Source organism: Stenella coeruleoalba (genome assembly GCF_951394435.1).
Source record: "Stenella coeruleoalba genome assembly, chromosome: 10".
Lineage (NCBI taxonomy): Eukaryota > Metazoa > Chordata > Mammalia > Artiodactyla > Delphinidae > Stenella > Stenella coeruleoalba.
This window is the reverse complement of record NC_137156.1, coordinates 72899740-72920412: the sequence shown is the minus strand read 5'-3', so window position 1 is coordinate 72920412 and position 20673 is coordinate 72899740. Positions and strand designations below refer to the sequence as shown.

At 42.1% G+C, this 20673-nt stretch overlaps 1 protein-coding gene across 4 annotated transcripts in view; it reads left to right on the top strand.

Moving 5' to 3' along the window:
* Window positions 1–20673, top strand: part of ARHGEF3 (Rho guanine nucleotide exchange factor 3) — a 311235-nt gene that overhangs the window by 156296 nt on the left and 134266 nt on the right. For all 4 annotated transcript variants that reach the window (XM_079932995.1, XM_079932994.1, XM_079932996.1 and 1 more), the window contains one exon: window positions 12984–13046. In XM_079932995.1, the coding sequence (XP_079789121.1) occupies window positions 12984–13046 (63 nt within the window). The remainder of the gene's footprint in view (window positions 1–12983; window positions 13047–20673) is intronic.

Sequence of the window (20673 nt, the reverse complement as noted above, 5' to 3'; positions counted from 1 at the left end):
AGAAGCAGAAAATTTAACATTGACAAAATATATTAACTCCTCCACCATTCTTTTTTTTTAAAATTTATTTATTTATTTTATTTTTGGCTGTGTTGGGTCTTCGTTGCTGCATGTGGGCTTTCTCTAGTTACGGCAAGCAGGGGTTACTCTTTGTTGCAGTGCGTGGGCTTCTCATTGAGATGGCTTCTCTTGTTGTGGAACACAGGCTCTAGGCACGCAGGCTTCAGTAGTTGTGGTGCTTGGGCTCAGTAGTTGTGGCTTGCGGGCTCTAGAGCGCAGGCTCAGTAGTTGTGGCACACAGGCTTAGTTGCTCTGCGGCATGTGGAATCTTCCCGGACCAGGGCACGAACCCGTGTCCCCTGTATTGGCAGGCGGATTCTTAACCACTGCACCATGAGGGAAGCCTCCACCATTCATTTTTAAAGTTTGTCAACTGTCACAATAATGTATTTTATAGCTGTTGTTATTCCTGGTCTAGAGTCCAATTCAGGGTCATGCATTGCATTTATTGTCACATATTCTTTTGTCTCCTTTAATCTGGAACAGTTCCCCAGGCCTTTTTGGTGTTTCTTGATTTTGACAGTTTTGAAGAGTAGAAACCAGTTAGGTTGTACAGTTTCCCTCAATGTGGGTTTATTAGATGTTTCTCCATGACTGTCTTTGGATTATGCATTTTAAAAAAATATCTGGAGTGATGGAAGAATACTTTTTTTAAGCTGTGCATTTTTCACAGGAATATGACAGAAGTGATATGGTGTCTTTCTCTGTGTATCACATCAGAGGATACACGGTATCAGTTTGTACCAGTGTTGGTGACATTAGCTTTGGTTACTTAGTTCAGGCGGCATTTTCTAAATTTCTCTGTTGTAAAGTTACAATTTTTCCCTTTTTAAATTACAAGGAAATTGAAACTGTGGAAGAGTCCTATCCCTCATGAAATGTTAACCCACTAGTTTAGCATCCATCGATGATTTTTTAACTCCATCATCCCTTCTATGTTTATTAGTGTTCCATACAGAAGAGGTGTCCCTGCACCATTTATTTATTCATTTATTTAAATCATATATATTATATTTATTTATATTATGGGGTCATGGATCTCTGTTTTGGCTAGTGAGAGCCCTATAAGTTGGTGCCTCATCCATCATTCTTAGAGTACTTCATTACTTTTGATACATCAACATGTTTCAGGCTCATCTTGTATTTTCCCTACCCCAGCCCTAAAATCAGCCTCTTCTCCAAAGAGCTCTGGGTCCTTTTAGTGGAGACTGGTACTTTGAAACCAAGATCTGGGCACTTGGTGTGTTCATTGCTACTAGGGTGTCATTGCACGAATATGTGTGTATGTATAACCATGAATTCATTCTGATGCCTCCAATTCCAATCTACCTTTATGCATCTATTTTAAAAAACTTTAGGTGTGCCTTCTGGGCACACTGGGCAGTTGTCCCAGTACCTAGATAGCCTATAATGGGTGTGTGTGTGTGTGTGTGTGTGTGTGTGTGTGTGTGTGTGTGTGTGTGTATGTACACATGCTTAGGGTATATAAGTATATGATAGCACCAAATGAAAAGTGATAGTGGGCTTCCCTGGTGGCACAGTGGTTGGGAGTCCGCTTGCTGATGCAGGGGACAAGAGTTCGTGCCCCGGTCTGGGAGGATCCCACATGCTGTGGAGCGGCTGGGCCCGTGAGCCATGGCCGCTGAGCCTGCGCGTCCGGAGCCTGTGCTCCACAACGGGAGAGGCCACACCAGTGAGAGGCCCGCGTACCGCAAAAAAAAAAAAAAAAAAAAAAAAAAAAGTGATAGTCTCCTTCCTCCTACCCCAGACTCTGTCTCCAATGAACACTACATGTGCTTCCTTACAGAAAGAAATTTGATTCATACAATCGGGATGTATGTATATATATGTAAATAGATAGATATAGATATGTATGTATTTTCCTCTTCTAATTTTAAGAATTTGACACAGTAGGAAACGTGCTGTGCATACAATTTTATTATTATTATTATTACTATTACTCAATATATCCTGGAGGACCTTCCATACATTGTGTAGCTCTACACTATTCTTTCTAATTGTATAGTATTTCATATTATATGGATGGACCATAGTTTTGTTTAGCCAGTTTCTTTTGGTGACATTTTGTTTCCAGTATTTACTACTTATAAACAGTGCTACAGTAAACATCCTTGTGTGTGGATCTTGGTGAAAGTATATCCCACCGTTATTCCTACCAACTATTTTACTGATAGATATTGTCAGAGTATCTTCCAGAAAGTTTTCTGTGGTTATATAGCCTAATCCTTCTGCCTGCAGTATCTAGGGACAGGTTAAATGATGATGACGTTCTGCCTTGACACCTCTAAGGCTCTTGATACAAGTCTCCAGCAGTACCGATGTTCCCACCCAGCCAAGGAGATCAAAAAAAAATCAAACCAACCTTCCATCTTAAAACTCTAATTAAATCCCTATTTAAGTTGTTGTTTCTCACCTTAATTTAAAGTCTGCAGGTCTAATCTCTCCATGCAAGGATGAACGGTCACCTGGTGAATAGAGATGCAAAAAAGTAACATTGTCTGCTCTTGTTAGCCCTGAGGGCTTGTGCTTAAAGCATTTGGTCTCTGATTAGTAACCAAATGACAAAAGCCTCCTATTAGTCTTGTTGAGACTCCTTTCTGCTGGAGGAGTGTGTGGATAGACTGTGAAGCGAAGCCTGGAGAAGTAGAAGCTGTGACTCCCTCTGGCTCCTGGACTCTTCCCAACCTCTGATCAGAGAGGAAGCCAACTCAGCCCTTTCTGTGTCTTTCACAAGGGACAGTCAATGTGAAGGTCGTTCAATTTTAAATTTCTTCCCAGCCTTATCTTTAAACACCCATGTAAATTGACATTACATTCTTCTTAAAATATACAAATAATGGCTTGCATGGCTTCCCACAAAGTCAAGTTGATGGACCATTTTTATTCTGTGGCTTTACCTGTCTTCTGGTACACTGCTAGTTTTAGAAGCACAGAGCCACGTTCAGCTTGTCTTAGGTTCAGTGCCCCAGAAGCAGACCCAGATACAAGTGCGAGTAGTTTATTTGGGAGGTGATCCCCAGAAGCACTGGTGAGGGAGTGGGCAAGAGAAGAAACAGGGAAGGGAAGGAAGCCGCTACAGCATGTGATCATGAACAGGTCAGCTCTGTGGGCAACTGGGGCTCAATCCTGCTGAGGACTTCTAGGAGACTGTGTGGCAGCGATTCTCAAACTTTGCTGCGCAATAGACTCACCTGGGGAGCTTCCGGAACTCCTGTTGTTCAGAATCCCTGGATAGCAGGAGTCAGGACCCCGGAGCATTTTAAACTCCCCTGGTGATTCCAATGCATAGTCAAGGCTGAGAGACTGTACCTCTGAGTTGTCCCCTCAAGCTTTAGGAAGCTGGGGTGTTTCCCTACCAGCTCCAGTTCATCATGGGTTGAGGGCTGCTCCTGGTGACACTAACGCCCAAGCATTTCCGGCCTGTGGAAAGCCAAAGCATGCCAGGGAATGGTGACTGCTCAGGCGACGTGGGCCAGCAGTATCAGCTACACAATTAGCTGGATATGATATCAAATCCTGGCTTTGTTCACCCACTCACAGAGCAGTTTTAATGAAGTCATTTAAACTCTTTAAGCCTCAGTTTCCTCGTGTGTAATAACTTCTTTGTCCAAGCTGTAAGCATTAGGTATAATATACGGAAAGCACTCAGCATACAGTGGATTCCTAATAGATCGTTGTTTTAAACCCAGCGAGGGGAAGGAGGGAGGGAAGGAAGGGACTACTTCAAGCGGCCAGAATATGCCATAAAGAAACTAAGCTTTAGCAACTCAGGTTGTGAGTTCTAGTCTGGTTAGACAACACCAAATAGTTCTACCAGGGAATCTTTTTTTTATTTAAAGGAATGTTCTGATCAGTTGTCAGGATTTACAGAGTGGCTTAGCAGGTGCAGTCCATTTCTCCAGCATGTTCCATCTCTGCTTCGTGTGGCAAGTTGCCCCCAGGAGTAGATGATCCAGAGACCAGTGGCCGAAGGGAAGCCTTTCTCTTCCTGTGGATGAATGCCTGCCTGCTAGTATTTGGGGTGCTGCTCAGGAATGCATGGGGTGCTGTGGCTGCTAAGGCATTACCAGCACCGGGGTCTCTCTAGATAGGAAAAGGCAGGAACCCAGCCAAACATGAGTGAAGAACTAAGAACTCTCCTTGTAAAATCAGGTTCCCCATATTATCATGGGCAGTAAACACATTTGAATCTGAATTGTACAGTTGGACCATCTAAGTTGTTTGGTTACATGGAGTAATTCCTTAGAAATTAAGCAATTATTTGGACATTCCCTAAACTATATGGGTAATATTTTTGCTGATAAGGGCCTCAGACAGTTCTGTATGGGAATAATTTTAATAAATAAGAGTTCATTATGCTGGTAAAAATAAGTGAATTAGCAAATAAAGGAGGGCCAGGGAAGCTCCAGTGATAATAGTGTGTTATGAACCAAGGATTGTGATTAATCCAGTTCAGTGTGCCTGAGATTGGAAGAAAACAATGTAAAATAATAGTAATTATTAGAAGGCTTAGAAAAAAAGTGCTCTGTTTTAATTAGATTTTGTGCTTCTTGTCAAATTCCATTGTTGAAAACCTTTGTGAAGATGAGCCCCCTTTCCCACTTTAGATGAGTGTCCATAATGGAGTTTTTCTGGAGCAGTCATTCTGGAAAATCTACTTGCCAGTGCTCTGCCCTGGACAGACAAGTTTTCTGTCTTCTCTACTGCTCCCCTGGCCTTGAGTGTCTTAGAGGGAAAAGTGGTTTGTAAATGTTTGTGGGATGAGAGTGAATCTGGCTGCCGTTGATTTCAGGGCTGGTGGTGGCACTGGCAGGCTGGCTGGGTCTCCCCGGCCTCTGACCTGCCTGGTTGAGCATCTTTTCCTTCCCATGGGAGACAGAGACCTTTCCTTGGCCAAGGTGACCTCACCTCTGCTTCCCAACAAGCTAAAGGCCAGGTGTTCTGTGGCGAAAAGCAATCATTGGGGCTTTTCCTGATCTGCCAAAATCAAGTTAATGGGTACACTTTTATACATTAGAGGAATTTTCTCCATGTTCTTTTCCCTGCTCTCACTTGCTGTTACTGCTGTTATTGCTGCTACTAGTAGTGATAGCTAATACTGAGATGTTACTGTGTGCCAGGCATTGTGATCTATTTAACTCTCACAATAACCTTAGTTATTATATAGACAAGGAAACTGAGGTTCAGAGAGGCGAAGTGATGTGCTTAAGTTTCTATAACAAATAAGTGGCATGATGAGGACGTGAACCCAAAAATATAACCTTAGAGCCCAGCTAGCATCTTTAAACCACAGTTAATGGCATCTGAGCACAAAATTGCATATTATGTTAGTTAAGATTTATTTACCAGCAGCTCAGAGAACACCATGATTTCCAGGTTTTCTACCCCGTAAGCACATTGAAGAGTCTAGAAAAAAGGATCATGGTTCCTGGATGCTGGAAAAGGGAGGATATTTTAAAACTAAGGTATTGGGCTTCCCTGGTGGTGCAGTGGTTGAGAGTCCGCCTGCCAATGCAGGGGACACGGGTTCGTGCCCTGGTCCGCGAAGATCCCACGTGCCGCGGAGCGGCTGGGTCCGTGAGCCATGGCCGCTGAGCCTGTGCGTCTGGAGCTTGTGCTCCGCAGCGGGAGAGGCCGCAACAGTGAGAGGCCCACGTACCGCAAAAAAACAAAACAAAACAAAAAAAACCTAAGGTATTAAAAATGGAGCAGGGGGTCCCTCTCAGTTCTCTTACTCAGCCCTGAAGCTGAGACAGAGGAGAGATGAAATGTGGATCCTGTCCCTGCTCGAGCATGAGTTTAGTGAGTCAAGTTCCAGCTAAGGGCAAGTACAAGAACACAAAATCCTTTTGCTAATGTCTCCCTAAAGAAGGCGCAGATGAAAGCCCTCATCAAAGCCTCTGAAACCACCAAAGCTGTTTGCCAGCAGAGATAAATCAGAAAGGTTTGAGATCTGGTTTGAATTTAATAATTACAAATGACTAATCAGGGGCCATTTGCTGTCAAGTCAGGAGCTGCACTCTCTCCATCAGTGCATTTTTGCTGCTCTGGTCACTTGGTTATTAAATAGAAAAGCCCTGTGATTAAATCACAGGGCTGTTCCGACACTAATCAATTCAATCTCAGCCATTTAAAATTAAGTCAGGCCTTGCACTTGCCCTGTCTTTGTTTCAGAAGTGGGAACAACACACTGCAAACGTGACTGAAGGTATCCAGAGAGCATCCATTTATAACCCTGTGTGATGTGGGTAGCTAGAGGAGGGTCAGGCTGCATCCCAAGTCTCTTATCCATCATCCTGCAGGATCCCCCATCTCTAATACCACCCCCGCCCCTGCCTGCCTCTCAACGTAACTACAAAGCAGCAGTGACAATAGTAGTAATAGTAATTATGGTAATAACCACGGTAGCAATAATAATTATCATTTTTTAATCTCTTGCCATATGCCCGGCCCTGTTCTAAATATTTTTTCTGCTTTAATCCTTCAAATAACCCTATGATGAAGAAATCAAAGTTTACAGAAATATTTTATAGACACTTACATATCTCACACACCTGGAACCTGCCTGGCACGTAGTAGATCCTAGATAAATATTTGTGAGTGAATGAAGGGATAGAGAGCAACTTGCCCAAGGTCACACCAAGGAGAAATGATCGAGCTGGATTCTGAGCTCAGATCTGTCTTGTTTAAGCTCTTTATTTCTTTGAGGTATGTAGTAACTGCCTTGTGAGCCTTTTTATATTGTTGTAAGACACACATTGTTTTAAATAAATATTTAAATTTATTTTATACTATTTATTGTATTAATTTAAGTAAAACACACTTTGTTTTAAAACAATATTAAAAAAGAAATAGCACTGGATGGCAGGAGGATCAGTGGGATACCAGGGAACCAGGAACCAGGCTGGCGTAGAGAAAACTTCGCTCTCCAGCATTTACTGATTTTGTGACCGTGAGCAAGTCACTAAAGCCTTCCTAGGCTTCAGTGTTCTTCTCTGTACAAATGAACACCACCATGCTTACTTAGGCTGGGCTAAGGAGAAGCTAAAAAGGAACAGTCCTTTAAACAGTGAGCACAGTGCTTGACTCATAGCAGACACCCAGTTCCAGCATCCACTTCCCTCCACCTGTATATTGGAAGGTAATTCACCTTTGATTCTAAGACTCAAAACCTCAAAGGAGGGCTTCCCTGGTGGCGCAGTGGTTGAGGGTCCGCCTGCCGATGCAGGGGACACCGGTTCGTGCCCCGGTCCGGGAGGATCCTGCGTGCCACGCAGCAGCTGGGCCCGTAAGCCATGGCCGCTGAGCCTGCGCATCCGGAGCCTATGCTCCGCAACGGGAGAGACCACAACAGTGAGAGGCCCGCGTACCGCAAAAAAGCAAAACAAAACAAAACAAAACAAACTCAAAGGATCCCGAGATCTAGGTCTAGAGGGAATGGAACCTGAGCCTAGTAGGAATAAGGATAGGTTTGGACCCAGGGCCAGCTCTTCTGCAAATCCATCAGCTGAGGACAGGTAGGGTCAGTTCTCTTTGCAGAGAACCTTACCCAGAACCACAGAAAAAGTAATTGTTCCCGGACCATTTACTAATGAGATTTATTTATTTTTAAATTTAATTTTTTATTTTTGTCTGCATAGGGTCTTCATTGCTGCTCACGGGCTTTCTCTAGTTGCAGTGGGCTAGGGCTGCTCTTTGTTGCGGTGCGTGGGCTTCTCATTGTGGTGGCTTCTCTTTTTGTGGAGCACGGGCTTCAGTAGTTGTGGCTCATGGGCTCTAGAGCACAGGCTCAATACTTGTGGTGTGCGGGCTTAGTTGCCTCACGGCATGTGGGATCTTCCCGGACCAGGGATCGGACCCATGTCCCCTGCATTGGCAGGTGGATTCTTAACCACTGTGCCACCAGGGAAGTCCCACTGATGAGATTTAGATGTCTGCCTTGCGCTATCAGGAGGTAGGCAAGCCTAAAAGGATATAGTCATAGAGTGGCCTGGAGAACAATGATGCATCGTGAAAGTGCATGGTGTCACCAGTAATGAGTCTCAGACAGAGTCCACCTCATCCATCCAGAGATACCTGTATCTCCATCAGAACTCATATCCACATACACAGAAGACTTTGCCCTGTTGCAAATTAACAAAGAGCCTCCTGGTTGTTTTTTGATCCAAGAAGCATGAGAAGGTTTTTCCAGCACCTAAGCACTTCTAGAAAGTGTCTCCATCAAATATTAAACCCAGGGGGCTAAGGAATCAGATGGTACACTCGCACCCTTTGTTCCCATACAGTCCCTCTGTAACTGCCTTTCCTCCCTGCCTCAGATAGGTGTTTAGACAAAGGGTTCAGGTGCCCGTTAAGTTCATTTATGGTTTGGTTCAGCAGGCTGTTTCATTTCAGTCGAGGTATTATCAATCCTGGATTCCTTGCTCCTAAAGCACAGAGGCTGAGTGCTAATGCTGTTTGTTGTTCAGGGCAGTGCATGGATGCTGGCTAGTCATGGGTGTGCCTCACCCTTGAACAGACATTCCTTCTCATAGGAGGAGTGGAAATCACAGTATCCCACTTGGACCAATGTCTGAACAGCTGTAATTTTTTTTTAACGTGTCTATATATTTTAAGGAAAATAAATTCCCCTGCTGGTAAGGAAAAACTCTCTTATTTGAAAAGCAAAAATCGTAGCTTGAACTTGTATGTTTTGAGTCTCCAAGGAAATTTGAGGTTGAAGAATTTCAGCCTTCAGTGATCTTCGCTTTTGAGGTTTTGATTTAATTTTGGCAGCCAGGTGGTTAGCGGAAGGGGAGGGTGTCACCTCAAGAACACTGGCCTCCTTTATTTATTCTTTTTTTAGTCACTCATTCAGAAATTATTCATTGACCTACTGCTCAGCACTGGGCACTGGGGTTTAAAGTTATGTGCCCAAATCAGAGAGCCCAGACTACAGCACAGTCACTGAGCTCACCCAAGGCGCTTTGTTTTTCATGGTTGAAAGGGAAGTGGACTGTGCATTCACTTCAGTAAATTTGACAAGAATAACATGGTGGGTCTGTGGGTCTTCAAATAGCCTGAGAACCCATGAAACCAAGTATGTAAATGCAGGTGTTTCACACACAGTGTCCTTCCTGTCTAGGAACTCCCCCAGGTCATCTGTCCATGGCTTCTGATGTACAGAGGAAGGGCTGTGCTGGGCTGGCAGAGTGGGTGCCTGTTTGGTTTCCTCCATTCCTTCTCCCTGTGCCCCCCTCCCTGAAGTTGGGTAATTGGTAAGGAAGACAAGCTTCTCAAAGGGAGCAGGGGGCTCCCCTGGTGGCTCAGTGGTTGAGAGTCCGCCTGCCGGTGCAGGGGACACGGGTTCGTGCCCCGGTCCGGGAAGATCCCACATGCCGCGGAGTGGCTGGGCCCGTGAGCCATGGCCGTTGAGCCTGCGCATCCGGAGCCTGTGCTCTGCCACGGGAGAGGCCACAGCAGTGAGAGACCTGCGTACCACCAAAAATAAATTAATTAATTAATTAATTAAAAGAGGGAGCAGGGCCAAGGGCATCAACATCAACAACAACAAAAATCAAGAAATACTCTTCTGGGGGAGTTGGCTAGGTGCCAGGTACTGTACTGGGTTCTGGGAATGTGATCATGACAGACTGTATCCTGCCTTCATGTGCTTACATCTCATTAGAAGGTCAACCAAAAACCAGAAAACAAAAAATTAAAGTATCTCTGTAAAGCGGGTCTCCCCTGCTAGTCTCTGTCTCAGCATATTATCTGACTCATTCACAGCAGAGATCACAACCTGTAATTATTTTGTTTTCTTTTTATTCCCAATTAGAGGGCAGGGAGCATGCCTGGCTTGTTCACTGCTGGATCCCGGGACCCAGAGCAGGGCCCTGCACATCAGAGGTGCTCGGTAAACATAGAGCGAATGAGCAAAAACTAAGTGACACTGTGAAATGTTTGCCTGGGCCCAAAGTTTAAACTTCAGGCTCCTTCTGTGTTGCTGGCCACGATCAGCACCACCCGATGTAATGGGAATTGAAAAGAAAATCCACTTTGATAATCCATGCAGATTATATTTTACAAAATATGTGGGTTTCTTAAGGAGATCATTCTATCCCAGATTAACTGGCTGTGGTTTAATTTCAAAGGCCACTCGAGGACTTTTGTCTCCTGGGTTTGACACTTGGAGTGCCTGGAAACATCTGGGGTTAGTGCTTAGGAGGCTGCACTCAAGCCCTGGGTGATGTATTGAGTTGGTCTCAAGAGAGCTGAGTGCCCGTGAGGGAAAGAGCCTCTCTTAGTGTCCCCTTTCCTTCACCAGCGTGGGCCTCTTGGGGTAACAGGCTACTATTAACATGTCATGTTGGCAAAATCATTGAGCACTCGAAATGGAATTGTAGCATCATAAAATTCCATAATCTGACAATACCAGGTAGCGGTTTTCATCTTTATAGCTTACAGTTTGGGTACTATGTAATGGGAGGCACCATTTATTGTGCCCCTACTATGTGCCAGCCCTCATTCCAGGTGCCATATACACATCATCTATGATCCTCAGGACAGCCGGACCTGGTGGGCGTTATTTCCACTTTACAGGTAACATCCCAGAGCCTCTGCCCTCTCATGGAATTTTCCAAGATTCCAGGTATAATTCTGGAGCTTCTCAAGGCAAGAGAAGCCAGACTTAGGAAAAGTACAGGTTATCCCAGACGGCAGGTCACCAACGCAGCTGTTCCCCACTTTTGTACCCCAGCACATGTTACTAATTGATGGCAGCCTTCTCTCATTCGCTATGCTGTGGAATCCTTCTCAGTACAGCACTCTAGGCATATATGCTACCAGACATTTCCGGATGTCCAATGAGTTGTAACCTATTTGCCAAGCATGCTTTAAATGGTGTGTGTGTGTGTGTGTGTGTGTGTGTGTGTGTGTGTGTGTGTGTGTGTGTGTGTGTGTGTGTGTGTGTGTGTGTGTAAAGGGTTTTGCCCTAGGAATTAGAATCCTGGATTCAGAGTGTTACACTGTAGCCACGTAACTTGGAACAGATTGCTTATCTCTTCTGACCTCAGTTTATTTATCCATAGAATGGGAACTATCCCTTGCCATACATGCCTCCAAAAGTCACCATATAAATATAAGCCAGTGACTTGGCTTCAGAGACAGCACAGTGCTGCTTTTAATTGTAACTGGATTATGAGTCAGTATGGGTCATGTCCCTACACAAACACGAAGCATCCTCAAAAATGGCAAGCGGCTCTCAGCATCTTCTCCTCCCAGAGCCCCTGAGCAGAGTATTTGACTCCCTAAAAATCACATGGTGAACTTGTTAATGAAGATTCTTGGACACTGTCTCAGAATGGCTGATTGAGGATCTTGGCTCCTGGCATTGGATCTCTAAACTGTTACACTGCTCAAGTGGAATAATATATAGGATCTAGCATTCCATACTCTGGATAGAACCATGTTCACCTTTGGGATTTTAAATGTCTATGTAGCTAATGACAGAAAAAGAGGCCCCAATCTCCTCCACATCTGTGTCTGACAAACTCTTATTCATCCTTCAGACCTATTCAAATGTCCTCTCCTCTAAGAAGATATCCCCAGATCCCACTAAGACCAAGCTAATTACTCCCTCACTGTGCTTCCAGAGTCCTCCAACACACATTCTGAGCACCTACTATGTACCAGGCACTCTGCTAAGTTCTAAAACGCATTACTGTATTTACTCCTCCCCCTTAGAGAATAAAAGCTAATGTTATCACTTCCACCTTAGAGTTGAGAAAGGGTGACTCAGACAAGTGAAGTGACTTTCCCTAGGATAACTGGATCTTACTGCATTATAATCACATCAGAGTCTGTGTCGCCTACATGAATGTGAGTTCCTTAACTGTGGAAGTTGCTGATCTTGGCATTCCTGGGAGCAAACACAGGACTTAGCACATAACAGATGCTCAACAAATTTTTGTTGATGTGAAGAAATAATAGAACAATTCTAGTGAGACAGACAAGGACAGCTCTGGTTGCTTTCCAGTCTCTGCCTGTGTTCACACTCATCATCTGATAGAGGAGGAAGAGGAGGAGATGGTGGACTTCTTTGGGGGTTGAAGACTCCAGATATCTCTGGATTCCACTGTAACCTCATACCAGTAATTCTGGTCCTTTGGTAGCTTTAGCAAGTCACAAATTTAGGGACTCGAGAAATACTTGCCTGATTGATTAAGCTGGGGATATAGAAGAGAGGTGAATGTATCTTTGAAGAGCTTTATTGTGTCTATGGATGGAGTTTCTTTTCTTTTTATAAAGAGGATAATGTATTTTCCATACCCAACCTCATTGACTTCCTTGGTCATAAGTTCATTTCAAATATAATTTTCTTCAGTTCAAATAATGACTTTTCTGAATCTTGGTGTTTATGGCTAGAACATAGGAAGGTTGGAGAAGATGTCTAAGGTTCTTTCCAGCATTCTGGTTCCGTGCTACATCAGCACCCTGGACGATTAGAACAAATTTAAATTACCCAAGTACAAAGCAGCTCTAAAAATGGAATATCTTTAAGTGAATTAGATTTTCTTTCCAGTCTAATCTCTTCTTCCAAGTTAAAAAAATATGAACTTTATGTCAAAATTTCTAAGCCTTGATATACAGAGACATTTAGAAAAAAACCAGAAATTTAAAGAGAAACAAACTGTAGCAGCATGAATAAGAACAATAATGCAAACCAATTATCCTAGAGCTTAATAGTTTCCCGTAATTTCTTAGGCTTTTTTAGGACTATTCATTTACATAGCTTGGTTAAAGGCTTTGCATAACATGGTAGAAATGATAAGGATAACGTGCTATTTGATGGCATTTTTTTCTTTCCTTAAAGCCATAATCCTTGTTTACATTTGAACTTTGTTTTATCGTTTGTTTCACAGCGAAAACGGAAGCAGAGCGCCCAGGATGAAGATGCCATTAGCCTTTGCAGTCTTGATATAAGTGTAAGTACAGTCCTTCCTGTGTCCCTGCCATGAGAATACTTTTCATCTCTGAATGTATTTGTTAATATGCTGTGTGCTTTAAGTGGGCTTGCAGGATCCAACTGTGGAAGTTGCAACCTGGGAGGAAACTCTCTTTAAAAAAACATTTCATTTTACTGGAGAAAGCTGTGTTGCCAACTTAAACTTCAAAGCCAAGCTGTTTATTGCCTGTGTCTTTTCTCTCATAAAATGAATTATGAAGTCAGTACATCTGTGTAGAATCTAGATAAATGCTGCTGTGCCATGTTAGAGGCTTGGTCCAGAAGATGGACCAGATGTTTGTCCCCTTTGGGGGAAGTTGGCAGGTTGGCCCAATTCAGGCATCTGGTGGCTCAAAGGCCAGAAGAAGTCTCTGGCAATATGGCTGAGGGAGTGGCTTTGGAGTCAACAGCTCTTAGTTTGAATCAAGATTCTATACTTAACAATTGTGTGACCCCTATCCTCACCTCTGTTTCCTCATCTGGAGAAGACTTAACCTAACAGGATTGTTGAGAGGATCAAACAAAACAATAAAAGTGAGACTACCAAGCACATTGCCTGGTACATACTAGGCACCCACCAAATGTTAACCTCATTGTGTTTTCCTTTAAAAGCAGAAGTTTGCAAGAGATGTTTAAGTGACCTGGTAGTTGTGTGCTAGTGATGATTGAGGTTAAAAGCTTTCTTGGATTTTTCAGGCCCACATCCTTGGATGCTTAATTTTAGTAGCTTTCTTTGCATGGCCTCCTTGTCTCCCTACTGACACGATTGAGAAGCCTACCTGAGCTTCTGATGCTCCCATCATCCAGGGGCTGGGGGAACCCTCCCTAGGCTCCCCATGTCTATTCATCTTTCACACTCCCTTGAAGTTTAATCATTGTGCACAGTGTATCCATCTAACATTAGGCCCTGGTCTTTCTCCTCTACAGAGGCCACAAAAGTCATTGTTGTGAGATGAGGCTTCTATGCTAAGAATTAAAAACTGGGTCGTTGTCCTGGCTGTGCCTGTAACTAATGATGTAACCTTGGAAGTCACTTTCTCTCTCTGGGCCTCATCTGTTAAAAAGATAGATTTGAGATCAAGTCTTCTAAAACCATTGTGAAAATTTGAAACTTCATTGAACGCAGATTATTGGGGTCTCATCTGATGACATTTATTTACCAATATAACAGTGCTCTCTTAGTTATTTTTAATTGTGGCAGAGTTTTCTGTGATGCAAACAGCCATCATGGAGTGAGCCTGAACTAGCATTAATGTACTTGCACATCTTTATTTTACCATATGGTGTTTGTTCCAGTGTTTAGACCATCAGGTTGATGGAGTTGGACCAGTTATTAGGTTGCCATGGTAACAGGACAAAAAAGATGATGGTCTTCTGGGTTTTACTTTACTCACTGAATGTTTTATTGTTGACAAGTGAAGTCTTTGGAACTTCCCTTATTGGCAACAACTTTTTGGTGTTTGAATGTTTTCAATTTTGTGGCAATTATTAGAATCATTGATGTTCAGAATATATAGAGCCCTTAGCCATCATGTTGTCCAATCCCCTCACTTTGAAAATGAAGAACTAGAAACCCAGGGAGGTGTAGTGATTTAATAAGATCTTAATCTAGGTCATTTCTAAGATCATGCCTATTATACACTTTTCCTCAACTATGTTTATTTTTCAGGGAAACATGTCTCTAGAAGCTTTATTCAAAGAACCACTAAACTCTCTTATATGAAAGGATTATTTGCAACCACTTGTTGTGATATGGTTTTTGTGCTGATTGGCATCCATGACCTTGCCTTCTCGTCAAAGTCATCTAAGCTCATGTAATGAATAATTTGATGTCTTTTCTCCTTATGCAGCTGCAGAAGGTATTTCTCTCTCTCTTTTTCTCTCCCTCTCTCTGTCCTTCTCTCTCTCTCTCTCCCTCTGTCTCTCTAACCATCTCATATCATGTTTTGTCACAGTTAAGACACTTTTATGGAAAAGAAGTCTGCCTTTGTGCTCAAGGAGTCAGCTATGGCCAAACTCCTTTCTGATTTGCATGACATTTTTCCTGAATCTTGGCAAATAGATTCCAGAACTGGGGCAGAGTTTCCTCCAAATATTGTCACATAGTATTATAATCATTATAAAACTTAGAAGAATCCTAGAAGTTGTTGGAGGACATGAAAAATGGTGTTTTGCAGTTTTACTGACAGTCCAAGCTGTATGAAGATGACAGGATGTGTGACATATCCAAATGTAGCCATGGAGGGAATGTCACTAATTTTCAGTGCCTTGCACCTAACAGGCACTCAGTAGAGATGACTTGAATTGAATGAAGTAGTGGGTGGAACCACTCACGAGAAGATTGTAGCCATAAAGGCTACAATGTCTAAATAAATATCTGAGTCCAATAAATTAACTTCTCTAATAGATAAATGGCTTTGTAGTCTCCCTAAAGGTGCTTTTAAATGGTGATATTCGGTAGTCACGGTCCCTTAACTAACCAGCAGCATTAATGAAGAGTTGTTTTGAGCCTGTTTCTATGTATAGTGGAAAGTATCTGAAAAAAAGGTGGGTTCCAATGGATGACTCATACTGGAGGATGTGAGGGTTTGGGAAAGTAATATTAGTAACGCTCAATTTTGATTCCACTTAATAAGTGGAAAGATGTTCACCATATGTGTGCTTTGAACAAGAAGTTGCTAGATGGGGGACAGGGGTCTTTGGGGGATCATGGTCAGGTTTCCATTGAGTCCTAGCCCCATGCTGCACAGTGAGCTCTTGGTAAATACTTATTGGTTGATGAATTTTAACAACAACAAAACAAAAACCAAAAAACCAGTGAGCCTTCCTAATGTGTATGTGGAATTCAACACACATACCCCCCTTAAAGAACTATATCTGTGACATAAAGTTGGGAAATGTTAGCACAGAAACTTTCCCCCTTTGATTAAAAAGCATATGTAGGTGTCTGAGTGATGATAACACCAAACATTCCCATTAACATCTTGCTTTATTTTAAAGCGTCAGATGACAATTCTGATAGGTACCTGGAAGGGAGTTTTCCTTCTAAACTCCTCTGCAACCTCCTATTGAACTTGGGCTTAGAGACCAAACAGGAGTGGGTTAGCTAAGGAAAGAGCTTATCTTTACAGAACAGGGATCCTCAATTGTTTGGGGTGGGGGGTGTTATGGACTCTTTTGAGAATCTGGTGATAGCACTGGGCTCCAGAAAATTTTACAGGATTGATGTGTGACGTCATGGGCCCCAGGGAGCCCAGCCAAGACCCCACGTTAGGAGTTCCTCTTAAAAAGGAAATTGGAAGGGTCTTAAGGCATGGTGACGTATCTCCACAGAATTATTATCCCACCCTCCACCTCCAGCACTTGGCGAAAAATGAATTGCGGCTGCAGAGTCCACACTAGTTGACAATATAATTGGTGTCTATTTTTTCCCACCACTTTATCCAATCCGCTGGCTGAGCCCCCAGCTTCCTGGCAGGATAGAACGCAAACTATTCCAGGGGGAAAAAAAAAAAAGCAAACTATATTTTTGAGTACTTTTGAAAACAACTTGCTGAGTGGAGAGTGCTCCCAGCAGCCGCCTACAAATCTCCTCTCACATCAGAGGATATGAGTGGGATGGTTTCAGGGACATCGCTTCCCCCACAGCACTTTTCCAGTTTAAATTCTAGTGAGTGAGAGATGCCTGAGGGAAGAGCTGGGTTTCATGTTCCCTCAAGAAAGGCCCTTGGCAGAGGAGCCAGGTGTGCCCCTGACGCAGGGCACTGCTTAGCACCAAGCATCCTTTATCAAAAAACATATGAGTTTTGGTGTGGGAGTAAAAATAGTTTCCCGTGAAGAGACAACGTAAAAGATAAAAAGGAATATGTGTTCTCTGTAGAAAATTTGGAAAATGTGAACAATAGAATTCACTGATACTCTCACCTCAAAAGTAGTTGGCTACATTTTGATGTATCACCTTCCTGACATTATACACACACTCACTTAAAACTTTTTCATTATGAAATATTGCAGACATACAAAATGGTATAAAGGATAATGTAAAATTCCATGTAGCTACCAAGAAATATGCCCTTAACAACAACGCCACAGGCCCTTGTAAACCCCTTTCTCTGCTGAGTTTAATGTTTATTGTTACCTTCCCTGTCTATAAACTTGCTACGTACATGTATCCCTAAATGACACATATATTTTCAACCGACTTTTAAAGTTTATATAAGCACACAATTTTAAGAAATTGATATCATAACACATATTAATTTATTCCTGTATTTTCCATTTACTGTATTGAGATCGCGTCACCACATCCTGAAATATTCTTCAAGAACATTATTTTAAATAACCATACTTTGTCAAATGGATGCATCAGATTTATTTAACCAGTCCTTCCGTGGATATTTAAATAAGTTACAATTTTTCACTATTATAAATAACACTGTTGGGCATCCAAGAATATCTTTGTGTGATCTTTTATCAGGATAAAATATAAAATTCCTGGCTAAAAAGGAATTAATCTTTTTTAAACCTGTGAACAGGTTTATACCCCTTCTGGCAGTGAAAGGTGGAAATGCAGTTCAGAGCAGCTGAGTGTCTTGTACGGAAACTCAGAATGGGGGATTGTTTTCAGTTTTCTCTCCCACATCACTCTTGCAACTGTATTGCTGGTCCCTTGCTAAGTGTAACTTTATATGGGACATTTGCTTACACCCCCTCTTTAGGAGGAGCCCCTTCTGTTGCCCCTGGCAGAGCCCAGGCCTTGCCTGTGCTTTCCAGTTACTTACCCTGTTATATGGACGCTCAAAGCGCAAGAGTTGATATACTGATAGAGGGGGAAGCTTTCCTGTCTCGATGAAGCTAAATGACATTACATTGCTAGGATATGTTACACTAGACATGGAACAGCAGCAGGATTATATTATCTCTGCTCAGCAGAGTCCAGATAATTAAAAAAGATACCATTTCTGTGGTTTTGTTTCTCTTGGTCTGTCCTGGAACTTGCTAACTGGGGAGATTAGCCTTGCCCTGGGCAGCGTGAGGTCTTGATGAATTATGTGGGAGATTTTAATAATGCTCTTATCGCCGAGGAGACCAGGCCTGCCCCTGAGACTAGGTTGTCAGTAGCGCATACCTGTGTTTAACCTGATGGCATTTTTTCTATTTGGGATTTATGATCTGCCCTTGCTGCCTACGAAATTATTTGGGCCTAAGGTAGTGGAGACCCTGTGTTGAGTCCCAACCCAAGTCTCTGATGGCAGATGTGCTTATTGTTGACACAGGCACATTTTATCATGCCTTTGGCCTAATTGATAAGGTTGTGGACTGTAATCATTTCGCTGTGTACTCACTGTGGTCTTTTCTCTTTGATCCACCTCTTGAAAAGCACAGTGACAAAAAAATTCCAAGGAGCTTCAGAACACACTCTCAGAAGTTAATGATGTAACAAAGTGTCCATCATCGTTTATTGCTCCCCTTCAGTGACCCCGATGGGGCCCATGATTATTGAGGGTTCCTGCGTTCTGAGAATACCTATTTGTTTGAATTTGTTATCAGAATTAAAAACTTTGGAGCTTAGAGACTACACATCAGTCTGTACCTCAATTTCCACACCTATAAACTGAAGTCGTAGCAGTGCCTTGCCTTGGAGTTGTAAGGATTAAAATGAGTTAATTCATGTAAAGCACTTAGTACCTGGCCCCTGGGTAAGCACAAAACATACTAGCTATTGTTGCTGTTGATTTCATAATACAAAATTGATTTTATGGTTAAATTTGAGGGTGTTTATTGTTGGTACCAGTGTCCCATACATAGAACTGATTATGAAATTAAAAAAAAAACACCAGGATATAAAGAGATGTATATGAGGAGTTTTATTACAGCATTTTAAAATAATAGCCAATAGCTGGAAACAGCATGAATGACCAAATTATATAGAGACTTGTAAATATATTACAAAATATAAGTGTAAAACACAATTACAGAGCGCATTACTATATAAATTATGCCTCTAGATTTATATATATATTTGTCCCTATGAAAGAATAAGCATGGAAGAACATACAGTACATTGTGGATAGTGGTTACGTTGGGAGAATGGGATTATAGGAAGGGGTGGTTGAGTTCCAGGGGTTCTTAAACTTTCGCATGTTGTGAAACCTATGAACCTTCCCACCCTCGAGACTATTTATATGTGCTTAAATTAAAATACGTAAGATTAGAACAAAACCCAGTTGTACTGAAATACAGTTATCAAAATATTTAAAAACAAATTTGTGGTAAGAGTTGCATGTGTGCTTCTTAATTAATGCATTAAGTAACAAGATCGATCTGACAACAAATCTAATAACTAATATACCTTCCATGAGATAAGAGTAAATGATATTTTGAAATACCCACGCCATCCACACTGTGATTTGAAAACATAGTGATTTCCATGGTGACAAAGTCACAGGTCTGCTAATGCTTCTGTGATTTGTGGTCTCCACTCATGCTTGGAAGGAAATGCTACATTTTGCTTGTTAGTAAAACTGAAGATGTGTTTTTTTCCATCCAAGCTCACTGAATTGAATCCATGGACTCTGGAAGATTTTAGATTAAGAATCCCTGTTTAAGATACTCAATCTGTTACGATAAGCTTTGTATTGTATTACTTTAGTAATTCAAATGTCTAAAATTTTTAAAAAATATAATCGATTTGACCTGTTATATACGAGGTTGTTAGTGTGTTAAAAGAGGGAATGTAAAACACTATATAAAAGCAAGGGATGGTGATAATGATGATAATGTTTTTAGGAAGACCTTGCAATAACTGTTAAATCAATTCTCTATACTTGGTGTTTATATTTTCCTTTGAGACCAGCTTGGCTTTTTGAAGTAGATGACTTAAATCACCCCAATAGTTTAGTAGAAGATCTTTTGTGCTTTTTCTGCTGTTGGAAAATAATTTTAGGGTAGAAAAATGTTCTTATTTTTAAAAGATGAATACTGAAGTATTTAGATTGTCATGATGTCTGTAATTTACTTTTTAAAAAAATTTATTTAATTATTTTTTTTTTTTTGCTACGTTGGGTCTTCATCGCTGTACTCAGACTTTTTCTAGTTGCGGTGAGCAGGGGCTACCCTTGGTTGCGGTGCGCAGGCTTCTCATTGCGGTGGCTTCTCTTGTTGCAGAGCACAGGCTCTAGGCACGCTGGCTTCAGTAGTTGTGGCACGTAGGCTCAGTAGTTGTGGCTCGTGGGCTCTAGAGTGCAGGCTCAGTAGTTGCGGTGCATGGGCCTAGTTGTTCCGCAGCATGTGGGATCTTCCCGGACCAGGACTCGAACCTATGTCCCCTGCATTGGCAGGAGGATTCTTAACCACTGTGCCACCGGGGAAGCCCTGTAATTTACTTTTGAATACTTTATCGTAAGTTATAAAGTGAGTATTTTTAAAAGAAAAAGAAATTATTTTTAATTACATAAGCAACACTGCATATATATTTGCATAATTAAAAAAAATCAGACAACAGAGATAGAGCTGACTGCCCCTTAACCATCCACGGTCCCACTTACCTTCTTAGGTATAATCATGGTTATCAATTTAGTCTCCTCCCAGATATTTAAATATATTTA